Genomic DNA, 13,345 nt, shown 5'->3' with positions numbered 1-13,345 from the left:
AGGGAGCAGCCGAAAGAGCAACAACTCTTGTCCTCCCTCCTGAGGACTTCATCAAAAACAACAAAAGGTTTTAGCCACTAGATGGAGTGCCTCAACTGTTAAATACAGTAGTTTTTGGTCAGTTTGTATACCCCCTTTAATGTGAAGTAGAGTGGTGTGAGTTGATAACGCCAAGTTCAGTCATATCTTTGATGTTTCTGTTATTTCAGTTTTTTGAAAGTACTCTGTCACACAATAAAAAAACCTTGAGAGAACGAAAGAACCCTTCTCCACACACAAGCAGACAGAATGGCTCACAAGTGGTCACTCCCACCTCACATTGCATGTTCAGAGTTTCAGTTTCATTTTGCTCTCTTTTCAAACTTTACAATCAGGGTGACAATAAAAAAGGGAAGGCAGCTGTTCTGAAAGACACAACACTAGGTTTGGTTTGGTGAGACCTCAATCCGTGTCCACCATGAACTCTGACGGCTTTCAGGAGGCAGAACAGGACATGAAGCATAATGGTAAATATGAAAATGAGCTCTGTTTCAATTCCTTTTTCTTTCTGCTTTTGTCCCCCTGCATTTTACTTCCAACTCCTTACGGGACGTTTTCATAAGAACTATTTCAGTTACTTCCTGTCACGCCACTTTGTTTTTTTCAAACCACACAAATTGTGTTCATTCTTAAAGATTATCTGTTTTACAGCAAAAAAAAAAAAAAGATAGGATCGAAGGTCAGGGGCTCTGAAACCTGATAGAGTCAACACGGATAAAGGAACAATAAAACAAAGGTAGTTGTAAAACTATCTTTTTGCGAACAGGGTAGTCAGACAAGTGTTTGTGTTTTCCACAGATGTGTTGTTGGACACATTTGTTAAGGCTGTAGCCATTTTGTGTGTTTTAATTGCCCTCTTTTGTTGTCATAAGAGGGAAATTAACAGTTTGCTGCCAGAAGCCAAAACCCAGCAGGGGATTTACCTTCATTCAGGGGAGGCTACTTTTAATTTTATAATGATCCCGACCGATTGATATTGCTCTTACTAAAACCAAGAAGCAATATTCAGAACATACAACTGGATAACTTTAGGTGAACCAGATATTTCTAAATAATTGTTCCCTGTTTATAACAGTTCTGTTTCCTTATCTGTGGTTTAGGAAGTACAGTGGTCAGTTGCCAACAATTTCTTGGTCAGTGGTTTGATCTGTGGTTTCAACTCGAATTCTGACACGTTCACATTAGTGAAACACAAAATTGTTTATCAGCATGAAAATACAGGCAGACACAGGTTTGTGCAATAAGTTCACTGAGTTACAAAGTTCATCCTTGGGCATTACTTTGCTATAACTAAGTTTATTGTTTAACTACGCAAAAAAAGCAGCAAAAGGCTGGTTTTGTGAGAAAATGGGTTCCTGGACAAAGACAGAAAAACTAGAAGCACTCGGCGAGCGCCAAATTTTGCTAATATTTAATATGGGGTTCTTCATACATAATGGTGACCGGGTCACTCAAAATGATATTATAGTGTTTTTTCATACAGTAGAAAATATATAAGTAAGCATTTAAATGAGATGATGCAAAAAGGTTTTAGAGGTAACAACAAAATAGAATTTTTTTTTTTTTTGACATTTGCAAATTCATCCAAGAGATAAAATAATGCCCTTTGGTTCACTCTGCATCTCCAGCATCTACAATTTCACTAAATGTATTATCAGCAGCAGCAACAGGTACTTAAAGCTAGAATCTCACTGAGTGGCGACTGTTGGCTCCAAATTGAGAACGGCATTTACGAGGGTGTTTTCAAAATGTTTTCAACCAAGTTTCTTCGTTTAACTTTCAAGGAATGCTCAGGTGGGGATCATAATACATGTCACAGGAGCTGAAAAGCAAAATAAACTTCGCATAAGACACGGGAAATTCAAAGATTAAACATTTCCTTTTAACGTATCAACAATGTCATGAGCGTTCCTATTACGTAAGCCAGAACCAGTTTAGAAAGCAACTCAAAAGATAAAGTTTCTTCTTGAGTCTTTCGTCTGTTTTCATGAACAGCGATTGCATTGATGACGCAAACAGTGTTTATGAACAAAAACACTCTTTTTGTTGATTGACAGAGCCTCTGAGGATTATGCTGCTAGGGAAGAGTGGCGCAGGCAAGAGCTCAAGTGGGAACACCATCCTTAATAAAATGGTGTTTAGGTCTGACATGAAGCTGAAGAGAGTCACAGTCCACTGTGAGAAGGAGGTTGGGATGGTTGAGGATACGCCTGTCACTGTCATCGATACGCCCGGGCTCTTTGAGAAGGACCGGGACGAGGAGGAAATCGTCCGGGAGATCCTCAAGCGTGTGAAGCTCCAGGAGCCAGGCCCCCATGCCTTTGTGTTCGTAGTTACATTAGGAAGGATGACCCAGGAAGACCAGAGCACTCACACGCTGATCGAAGCCAAGTTTGGCCCCAGAGTGTGGGACTACACCATTGTGCTGTTCACCCACGGGGACCTGCTGGAAGGGAAAACGATAAATGACATCATTACTGAAAGCGACGACAACCTCCGCGGCTTCATACGCAAGTGCAGCGGCGGCTTCCACGTCTTCAACAACAAAAACCCGCAGGACCAGACGCAGGTGGTGCGCTTCATAGAGAAGATCCAGACACTGGTGGCCCTGAACGGAGGAAGCCACTACAAAACGAGTCTTTATCCGAAACAGGAAAGACTGATCAGGGAGAAGCAGCAGAGAGTCCTGACAGAGAGAGATGAAGCCATCAAGAGCAGGGAAGAGGACCTTAAGAAGCACCACCAGGGGGAGGAACTCAAGGCGAAGATCACGGAGCTCTGGAGGAGAGAGGAGGAGAACGCAAGGAGAGCTGCAGAAATGGAAATCAGAAACACGAGGGTTTTCAGAGTCCTCCTGTTTCTGGTATTTGTGGGTCTGTTTTTGGGCTTTGTTGTACAGGTTCCATTTACATACCTAGCAGGAGTTACAGTCATCTGGATTGGGTTGGTCTTCAAGGTATCTCCAACTCCTCAAAGTAAAATACCCTGGCTGTCAGTGAAAAAATGAACCAGATCATTAACTGGTGTTGCTATCAATTCTGATGGTGAAATAGATAGTGAAATATTTTTGTAATATTTGTACTGATTCACCATGACGAAGAGTTAATCAGCTACATGTGACACAATGGTAATAATACTTATTCATGAATTGTTTTTAGCATTTAGTGTACGTTGATACATTTGTTTAATTTTTGCGTGCAATGTGTTGACTATTACATCTGTTTGTAGCTATAATTTGATCCTGTATGATTGTGTCTTCATGAGTATACTTGTACAAATAAAGGTGAAACAAACAAAAAAAAACCCTGTATGTTGGTCTTCAAGGTAAATCGTAGTAAGTTTAATCATCAGTAAAAACAGATATTCACTTGATTCACATGTCGATTAAAAAAAAAACAAAAAAAAAAAAACTATTTCTATAAATAAACTGCTGCGAGGAGTTTCACAGATTTAGCAAGAACAGTCTGTGGCACCAGATTTCCTCTGTGGGCAACTTTTTCCGGTACTTGTTGAGGCAGAAATATTGAAGGGCGTGTCTGAATTTTGGTTTCTTTTTCATTTCTCCAGTTGAGAGACCGCGGCGGTAAGACGCTAATTTTGAATTGTCTTGCAGGTAATGTTTATCAATGGACACAGATCAAAATGACTGCACGAAGGAAAGAGTGTACAAGTGGGTTTATATTGGCCAAACTGCTGATATTAGATACCAAAAAAGAAATAGCATATGTCAGTACTAGTCAGACATGAATGCACTCCTAAAGTCATGTAGCTGTGTGTAGTATGGACTACAAGACAAACATCTCATTTTTAATTCCATCCGGTCTATATTTATGCTGTTTGTTGAATTTAGAGCTTTGGTTATCGACAAGTCATTCAGGCAACAAGACATTGAAACATCTAAGTGTTTGGCAAGATGTCATCACATCATGTCGGTGCTAACAAACCAGCACTTCATTGAATCCAGAAAGTCATTTTTACGACACACTTACCAGGTTTCTGATTGTAATGCAGCTTTCATACACTATAATCATGTCACACCAAGAAAATGTACATTTTGTTTAATGTTCTAGCTTTGTGTGTGTATGTGTGTTTAACTTTTAAGAAAATGTCTCATGCACCAGAGGACGGATTTGAATGAAATGCTCAGAAAGTAACAATTTCATATGCATCTATGACTGGATAACTTTCAGAACCAATCAAATTAAAGATGACCTCCGTTGTTAGGTAACATTATTTAGCACAAAAATGCAAAACTGCATTTCTTCAAGGAAAGTTAGGATTTTAATTTGTGAAGAGGATGTCAAAGTTTGCCAAGTTAAACAGCTTTTCAAACGGGCCTTTGTACCAGGACACTCCAGTGTCAAACGTAACATCTCAAAATATCTCAAGTGTTTGGTGATTTACATTTCAACACATCTGCTTTATTTTCTCAAGGCCAGAGAACGCAGAGAAAGTGAAGAAAAAAAAGCAGAAGCTGAAACATCTCACAATTTTGAGAATTCGTTCCCTGTGGCAAGAGTACAGCCAGACACAGAGCAGTCTCACGTGGAAGAAGACAAAGCTCACAACACCTTTGTGCCCAATGAGTTCCAAAGCTGCAGGTAAGTGTGAGAATGACAGATCCTGAAGCCAGATTAACACTTCTGACATGAAATTAGCATTTCTTGAAAGTTGAATAATACCCACTATGCTGCTCAGCTACTACTACACCACATCCTGGCTAAAGATGAGTAAAGCTGAAAGCCATTTGTGTCTTTGCAAAGGTTGGTTGGTTGTGACGGCCATCTTGAATCAGGTTGACTCCAAACATTAACCTATCGGATGATTACTTTCTGAGAGTTTCAATGAAATCTGTCCACTGGTTGATGACATATTTTGCTAACAAACAGACACACACAAACACATGAGCACCAATCTTTTACTGATAGAATTAGCTAAAAACTAGATTTTTATATTTATTTATGGTAACGTGTCATGTACGTGCACCATCCATCTTCCCCCTACAGTGTGCTCTGAAAACCATCCTTGCGTATTGCAAGGATAGTATTGGGGCAAATGTTTTAAAGGGGAAATGAAAAGTGCTTTGAAGCGAACATGAATCGAAAGAAAACCGTGAAAGGTGCTTGTATCAAAGATCAAAAAAATGACTAGGGCCTCTTCAGTGATCACTGTCTTTTCATGTTTCTGACTCTTGTTTCAGTTTGGGTTTATTGTTTCTTTTATTTTATTTAGTCGCCTTTATGTTTCATTTGGTCTTAGTTCTGTTTTTGCTCCTTGTGTTTTTGTTCTCCTGTTATCATTCACTTCTCCTCAGTTTATCTCTTGTTTGCCTGCCATGCCCATCTACACCTGTGCCAAGTTTTCTAATCACTCACCTGTGCTCACTTCTCCTGATTACCCTTGTCTTTTAAACCTGGTCATCTCCTCTACTTCCTGGCTGGTTCATTCATCCTGGTATGCAGTTTTTATCCTTGTGGTCTCGTTTCTAGTGCTGTGTTTTTGTTTTTGTTTTTTTTAGCAGCCATGTCAGCCTCTTGTTTTCTTGCTTTTGTTTGTTAATAAATCAGTTTTTTTATTCAAGATGAGTCTGCGCATTGGGTTCAACACACTCAAATCTGACACACGCGAAATCTCAAAAAACAAGTCAGATAAATGGATGTTTTTTGATAGTGTTTAACTAAAAGAAAAACATGAAAACTCATTATTTTTAGATTCACGGGTGTGGCAAAAATGAGTTAAATATGCTGAATTCTTGAATCAAGTACTGTATCTGTGTATAAATACATAACCTCCCACCAAATATTTCTGTTTTTCCAGCTTCCTCTTTGAAGAATAATAATAATGGTGACATCTGGACCTGGCGCACCTATAAGCTGCAGCTGCCTGTGACCTGTGGGAGCTTGACGGGAACACTCGTACGAGCCAGACTGGCTAAAGGTTAGACAAGCAGAGTCAAACCAAACATGATGCTAGTGAACCTGCCGTAGGCTGTATATGCTTCACCAGCTAACATGCTAACTGCATTTCTGTATTAGAGTACAGGAGTATTTATCTGTTTTTGAAAGCACTTTCTGAATGTTTCAGGAGAGAAATGCATCCTGGTGAAGAAAGACTGGTTTACCCCCAATGAGTTTGAGAAGCTTGCGGGGAAGGGGCGCGCCAAGAACTGGAAGCTGAGCATCCGATGTGAAGACACCCCTTTAAAAAAGCTTATTGAGGTTTGGGGGAACTGTGAGGTACTGCTTGTTTTCAGATCTATCCTTTGTGAAACTTTTCCCTCACTTGCAAATGTTGTTTGGATTCCTTAAAGGACGGTTACCTGAAGTCAGTAAGGTACAAGCGAAATAAACAGGTGAACATAGATAAAAGAATTCAGATTGTTTTTTGCATTTAATTAACCGACCATCAACAATATCCTCTTGTTTCTTCCTGCCAGGTGAAGGAACCTCGGGCGTCCTCCAGTCATTCAGACACAGGTTTGTTGTTTTAGTTCTTTTATTTTGCTTTTAACAAGACAGTAGCCTCACAACCTGTTATGCAATCATCTGCTACGTCACATAAAATATAAAAGCTACGAGATCTGAAGTTATCAATTAACGCAAGTTATCACAGCTGACCAAGATTAAATTATTATAATTGACAGAATAAAGACACACTTTAACTTGCAGAAAAAATGTAAATTTTATTGACAAAACAGTCACGGTGTTGGGGAAAAAAACAATTTTTCGCAGCTTAAGCCAGAGGAGGTGAAACCCTCTGTGCTCCTGAAACTGACTGTATTGGTTTCATTTGACATTAGGCTATAATTATGAACTTCAGAATAACGCAGTATTTTAGCTGCAGCAGTCCGGGGTACAGCTGATCCCTCCTGCAGCAGCAGAACTTACAGAACTTGTTTCAATCCTTCACAATAAGTCTCAAACACATACTGTACACCGAGTGTTGACTTTTAAATGTGCTCAGAATGTTTGGTGGTCTAGGCTGCAGTATTTGTTTTACTGAAAAACAACAATGTAAGCTATTTTCATACATTTCTGATGTTTTAAAGACCGTTAATTGAGGTTAGCACTAAAGTATGTGTTTGAGACTCTTATTGTGAAGGATTGTAATAAAACCTGTGCTCCACAGCCATCGTAGTTTCCCCTGAATTATTGCATCTACACAAGTTTCTACCTATATATGTTTAATGTGTTCCAAAATCGCGTATTTCAGGATTCGACCATTTCAGAGTGAGCTTCCAATTTGTTGTTTTTGTCTTCTTTTTTAGTGTCTGAAGAGGATGGAGAAGATGAGGAGAGTAATCAGGAAGATGACGTTTCATCGTGCAAAACGGAAAACTCATCAGACGCCCCAGGTGCTGATTTCCACACAGCTATCCTGCAAAAAGAGTAGAAATGTGAAGCTATAATGTAGCAACGTTTGTGTTTATGCGTCATCTTCCCAACATGTGGTTCACACATAAGAGGAAGAAACGAAGGATCAGGATGAGCAGCAGCAGCCAGAATCCAGCCCTGACAACAACAAAAGGACATTTGTGGTGACATGTGGGGACTCATCTGGAGTTTTACACAATAATCGATTTTCAGGTAAGCCTATCTGTCTTGGGAAACAGAAGAAAATAAAACAATGTTTATCATGTTCCAGGTCCACCAAAACTATTGCATGTGTTTCAGATTTTCTGCCTTTTGGTTAAAAAAAAGAAAAAATATGTTTTTTAAAACCTCAATATTTGGTCTTTATGTGAGGGATGAAAAGAGCAGCAGGTTATTTTGCACACGCCCACAATTCCTTAGTGAACTAAAAACCAAAATGATAACGAAGCTGGGGGTTTTTTTGTATGTTTTTTTTTTTTTTTATTTCTTTTTCCTGCTTATTTTACTTTATCTTGATCTTGTGGCCATTAAACTTTAATTGTTTGCTGAAATCATTAAGAAATAAGGAAAAACAAATCAGTTACAAACCTTTTGGGAGAATCTTTAGGCAAGATAAGAATGATGCTGATTAAGCATTTATTGCAACCTATTAAAGCATACTCTGTGCTATTATAGCCATTATCATAATTTTAAGCTTGTTTTTATTATGTATTATTAATTTTTTAATGGTCTCTTCGGTTTGGTGTTTTCTTTTTACTTTTTACTGTTTTATGTGCAGCACTTTGGTCAATGACAGTTCTTTTGAAATGTGCTACGCACATAAATTTGATTTGATTAAAATATATCCCAGTGCTGTAGACAGGGGGTCAAACTCAGAGGCGCGTGGCTCTGATGAACAGTGTAACAAGTGACCCTTTTCTTTTCCTCGTCAGGAAAACGTGGGAAAAGTGTTCGTACCGAGACGAGCTGGCTGACCCCGGAGGAGTTTGTGAATGAAGCATTAGGTCATAGAAATGGCTCCTGGAGGAAGGACATCGAGCACGAGGGAAAACCGCTTTCTTCTCTCCTAAACAGGGTCAGGGGTGTCAGAAAGCACACAAAGTATTGATTTATTGCTTCTTGTACTGAACTGAGGATAGATATACAGTATATATATATATATATATATATAAATTAAATAAATATAAATTATATATTATATAATATAAATTATATATATATATTTCTTAAATTGACAAAACAGTTTTCTGCTATATCTCGTTCTCTTTTGAGTGTAAATTTTTCACATAAAACTGAAAAAAACTGCAACCCCAACTTGCTCACCCTTGTGCTTGTTAAGGAGGTAAAAGGTTTTTTCAGTATTGGATCTGTTGCTTCTCTGAAGTACAGGATAAATTAGGAACATTTTAGTGCTGGTAAAAAAAAAAGACAGAATGTAAGGACTTTTGATTTTACTGCAGCAAAAATTGCAGCCATTGGTAGTACATATAAAGATGTTTCATGTGATAAGGTATAGGATTAAAAATCATTTTCTGACTTTTGTCATTTATTCATAGCAGCACATGTTAAGTCTAAAAATGACAAGTAGGCCAACCACGGATGCACTGATGTTGCTTCAAGAAACTGGTTCCCAGCTCTAAAAGGGATTTTGAATTAAAGTGGAGGAAGTAAATTAATTAGAAGTTTCAGGAATTTTAAAACCACCAGGTTCTTAATTTTGAAGCAAAGAGAAATAATGTTCATTTTTCTCTGGCAGGAAAATGACTTGATGATCCATTCAGTGCAATGCCCATGCAATCTGTGCCAACCAGAACCTGAAGACCTGGTATGCCAGTCAGTTATGTGGAAGCAACATGTTCTCATTTAGCTTGACAAACTAAAACCTTTCATATTGTTTTTTTTACAAATGCAAAACTGGTGTTTCTTACAGTGAGTTATAGTATGAATCTGGGTTTTCATAAATCAGGAATCATGATAAGGCTGCGCTGTATTCTAATACGATTGCTGGCATGGCTTGTTTGTCTTGGCAGGAGAATCAGAAAAACGACGACGAGTGCGCCATCTGTAAAACTGTAGGAGAGCTGGTGGTGTGTGATTACTGCCCAAGATCGTTCCACAAGAAATGCAACGTGCCTCATATTGAAGACACAATTATAGAGTGAGTTTGGATGGGAGCCAAGTGAACCAGTGAGCACATCTTTCACACAGTTTTGGATTTTGTGCATCTGTCTAATTCACAAAGTGACTCACAGAATGGTATTTGTGGCCAAAACTTTGCTGACAACAAAACAGCTTTTTTTCTGCACTGTTTGCCCACATTCAAATAAGAGTGTTTGCACTTATTTAGAGAAAATGCTGACATATCTCTGTTTGAATAAGTGTCAGAGCAAAAAAGCGTCTTGCGTTATTTGGATTTACCATCAGATTTTTACTTTCTCCTGAGAGCTGGGGGTAATGGCAGCTCAGGGGAAGGAACAGAGGACTCTGTTGCACTTTTACCTTCACAAAAAGAGGACCGACATGTCAGGAAAGGTATTATTTAGCCTCTTTCCCAGTGATCAGTGTCAGGAGTTGTTTCAGCTACAAAATAAGTATTAAAAAGTCCTGTTGCTGTTGCTTAACATTTGGGTTACAAAAACCTTATAATAGAAGATTTCAACAGGTGGTGCTTCACATAGAGGTTAACTAAAAAACAACAAAAAAAGTAACTAGAGAAACTGCTTTTTTTGTTGTTTTTTACAAAAATGCAGCGTGAACACTGAGTGTTAAAATCAACAAAATCACCAAAGCAAATAGCTAAAAGGCTTGGAATTGGGGGGTTATCCCACAATAATGCATGAGATTGTGTGCAATGTTATTTTTAAGATTTGACTAAAACACTTATAATTCAACATAAAATGGTCATCTTTGTTCCCAACTTTGCCAAGCAAAGGTGGTGAGTGATACACACTCCTGAAATGAATTTCAGGACTTTGAATCTATAACCTAATTGAGACAAAAATGGAGACAAATTGTCATCCTGTTTAAACTGTCTATTTTGCGTGCGCAGGAATGACAAAAATTGGAAGTGCACGTTCTGCGCTTTTAAAGCCAACCAGAAGACTGAAGCTGTCATGTCCCGTCAGATATCCCAGCACATGCTGGTGAGCATCAGTCTGTCCCTCTGACTGTCCCTCTATCTCACAGCTGCCACTCACCTGTTTTTCTCATTCATCGGCAGGAATGCCAGTATCTCCTGATGTATCTGTGCAGCGCTGAGGAGGGGCAAAAGTTTGCTACAAACTACAGATTTAATGTAGGTCACCTTTTTGTTTGAGTCTTTCTCTCCTAACAAAATAGCACTTATCCAGTTTGAAAATGACCAGACTACCTCTTTAATGGAAAAAGTAAGTAAACTGTGCTTCACACCAACAGATGGAAAACTCCTCCAGCTTTTTTAGAACTCCGATGTGGCTGGACAACATAGCAGAGCGGCTCCAGAGGAACCAGTACCAGATCGTTGGCGAGTTTGTGTCTGATGTTCAGTTCATTTTCACAGAGTGTGCGAAAATCAACCAGGCAAGAAATCCTTCACTTGTTTTCCTCTACAACACTAAACGTGCTCTTTGTGGCATCCCATCAGACGCCTCACCCTCACTCTCATTTACTCATCCACACACACACATTCATACACAGCTAATCTGAATAATTCATTCTATGGAGGCTAATCTGTGCTTTAGATCACATTCTTGCTTGCCACAAATGTGTCCATTTAGTGCATTTAGTATCTTTCCTCGGGACACTTCATGTGACATACTGGTGGAATCAAACCTCCAGCTGTCTCATCGGCGGACAACTGCTCTAACCACAGATTCACAGCTGCCCCCATACACCTGTACATGTGTATTTTTTTATACCACCCATGTAAGATTTGTCCCATAGGATTCTGATCAAGGCATTCTTTTTAAGACTTTATTTCTTTTTTTGGGTTAAGATTTTTTTTCACGAGTTGTTTGTGAGTTATGCACTTATTTCTGTTTTGCAGAACAATCCTGAAGTCTTTGCCATGGGTGAACATCTAAAACAGTTATTTGACCAAGAGTTTAGGAAGGCCTTCAACATCCAGGATGGCTCTGCAGACAGATGGACAACGTTGGTGCCAAAACCCCTAAAAAAATAGGCAAAAGTAAATGTTTCAGTGACCAGTATTTTGGACATTTTTTTTTTAATCGAACTAGACTTAGTGATCTTTTTGCAGTGCGCTTTCTAAAATTTTCTAATTTAAAGTGTTAAAACAATTTGTAGAGGACGAATTGCCTAGTATTGAACTTGACATTTCAGGATTTTTCTCATTTTACAAGTGCTTCAGCACAATGAAGACAAGTCCCTTCTGTTATGTATTTGTTTCACACTTCAAATCGACAACACAGTGCCTACAAACTGAAGTAACCATATTCATAGGTCCTATATAATCTGTTCTTTTTTAAGAAAGACCAAACCATATTGTATTAGTAACATATTTAAAAGCTTTTGTAAAGAAATAACTTACTTCCTGATGGTATTTTGTTACTTTATGATCCAAGATTTTATAATGAATGAATTTTAAAACTTATAAAGATTTGGATGTCACTATAAACTATGCATTTGCAGTCTGATCAGTGTTATGGAACATGAGACTTATTGACTGGTTTTCTTGCATCATCAGTAGATAACAGTATCGTGTGGGGTATGTTTGTTCACAGTTCGTTATTCGGTCATGCTGCCCTCTAAATAATACGGCCTTACAGCACCAGATAAGACTGATGCTCTTGTTCCTTTTTGTTGATAAGGTTTGTTTAAAAAGTGTGGTGTTACAATCTTAACAAAGCTGTCCCAAAGCACATGGGACCCCCAGGCCAGCAGGGAGCTTCAAAGAGCTCCTAACTACACATTAAAGACAAGCTGACACACGGTTTAACCTCCATTAGTTTCTGTCAAATGAAGGAAAATCTGCATCGTTTGATATTTATGTTGACAGAATTCTATTTTATTACCACTAGTGTATCAATTTCTGCTGCTTCAACGGTAATTGCTAATTTTCTGTGGTTACATTTGCTTACACTGAATTAGAGATAGGTTTATGCAGACTGCTTTCAACAAGCAAACAAAAACAACAACAAATACAACATTTGAACAGAGGTGGTCTGTCTTTGTTGAAAGCCCACTCACCACGACAAGGTGCAGACCACGAGTGGGAACACGAGACAAGACATACGTGACAAACAGGACAAACACTGACGAGACAAACATATATGGTGTGTATATGATATATGTATACATAGAATTAAAACTCGACTTTGCCCGTTCCACGTGAGCGGTTGCTCCCTCACTTCAAGCTCTGGTCCTCTACCAGAGTCCTGGGAGCTCCAGGGTTCTGCTCAGTATCTTAGCTGTTCCTGGGACTTCACTCTTCTGGACAGAGATCTCTCAGGTTGTTCCTCAGATCTGCTGGAGCCACTTTCCCAATTCAGTTTTCTCAGGCCTGTATGCTGTGATGATCACTGGCTCCACTGAGGCATCGACTCTCTCCAACCTCCTAGTTCCTCTTCCAGCTCTTAGTGTTTCTCCAGCTTCTCAGGTTCCTTCCTCCTGATGCTACAGTCACTTGGGGTCACTACATCGATCACCACTGCCTTCTTCGTCGACCACCCCGATGTCAGGTTGGTAAGCCATCAGCTGTTTGTCAGTCTGGATCTGGACCTCAATGGTTCCTCGGCTCAGATGTTCCTTGAAATGAGACTCCTGGTCATGGAGCTCCATTTACTTTTTATCTGCCTGCATCTCACATCCTTTAACCGTCTCAGGACTGTTGGACAGCCTGCGTCCTGGGTCCTGGACTGGGGGGGTAGATCCTGACCCTTCTCTCCCTCCCCCCGTCCCTCCCTCCGTCCCCTTTCTCTCTCTCTCTCTCTCTC

General features: G+C 39.3%; 2 protein-coding genes across 3 annotated transcripts; both read left to right on the top strand.

Annotated features, from left to right (window-relative positions):
- Positions 1–368: 368 nt before the first annotated feature.
- LOC119617497 (GTPase IMAP family member 7-like) lies at positions 369–3,295 on the top strand. Its single transcript, XM_037978510.1, has 2 exons — positions 369–506; positions 2,097–3,295. The coding sequence occupies exons 1-2, from the start codon at positions 458–460 to the stop codon at positions 3,044–3,046; spliced, it is 999 nt and encodes a 332-aa protein (XP_037834438.1). The 5' UTR covers positions 369–457; the 3' UTR covers positions 3,047–3,295.
- Positions 3,296–3,600: 305 nt separating this feature from the next.
- Positions 3,601–12,027, top strand: LOC108236174 (nuclear body protein SP140). Of its 2 annotated transcripts, none has more exons than XM_025006004.2 (15): positions 3,601–3,652; positions 4,474–4,640; positions 5,857–5,976; positions 6,124–6,275; positions 6,350–6,391; positions 6,476–6,515; positions 7,307–7,393; positions 7,503–7,625; positions 8,345–8,487; positions 9,169–9,237; positions 9,443–9,570; positions 10,462–10,555; positions 10,633–10,707; positions 10,827–10,970; positions 11,437–12,027. In XM_025006004.2, exons 2-15 carry the CDS (start codon positions 4,622–4,624, stop codon positions 11,569–11,571), a joined length of 1,371 nt encoding a protein of 456 aa, XP_024861772.1. In that variant the 5' UTR covers positions 3,601–3,652; positions 4,474–4,621; the 3' UTR covers positions 11,572–12,027. The 2 variants fall into 2 exon arrangements, with proteins under 2 accessions (XP_024861772.1, XP_037834437.1); XM_037978509.1 differs by having other exon boundaries at positions 3,602–3,652; positions 6,124–6,257.
- Positions 12,028–13,345: the final 1,318 nt, after the last annotated feature.

This window comes from Kryptolebias marmoratus, linkage group LG12 (assembly GCF_001649575.2).
Source record: "Kryptolebias marmoratus isolate JLee-2015 linkage group LG12, ASM164957v2, whole genome shotgun sequence".
Taxonomy (NCBI): domain Eukaryota; kingdom Metazoa; phylum Chordata; class Actinopteri; order Cyprinodontiformes; family Rivulidae; genus Kryptolebias; species Kryptolebias marmoratus.
The sequence above is the reverse complement of the archived record's forward strand: the minus strand, read 5'-3'. Positions and strand labels throughout refer to the sequence as shown.

What these genes read in the sequence shown, in the direction of transcription:
- LOC119617497 (XM_037978510.1), top strand. Translation starts at nt 458, where the DNA reads ATGAACTCTGACGGCTTTCAGGAGGCAGAACAGGACATGAAGCATAAT. An exon ending in ACAGGACATGAAGCATAATG is followed by an intron (nt 507 to 2,096) that starts GTAAATATGAAA and finishes GTTGATTGACAG; the next exon opens with AGCCTCTGAGGATTATGCTG.
- LOC108236174 (XM_025006004.2), top strand. An exon ending in AGGTTTGGGGGAACTGTGAG is followed by an intron (nt 6,276 to 6,349) that starts GTACTGCTTGTT and finishes GATTCCTTAAAG; the next exon opens with GACGGTTACCTGAAGTCAGT. An exon ending in AGATATCCCAGCACATGCTG is followed by an intron (nt 10,556 to 10,632) that starts GTGAGCATCAGT and finishes ATTCATCGGCAG; the next exon opens with GAATGCCAGTATCTCCTGAT.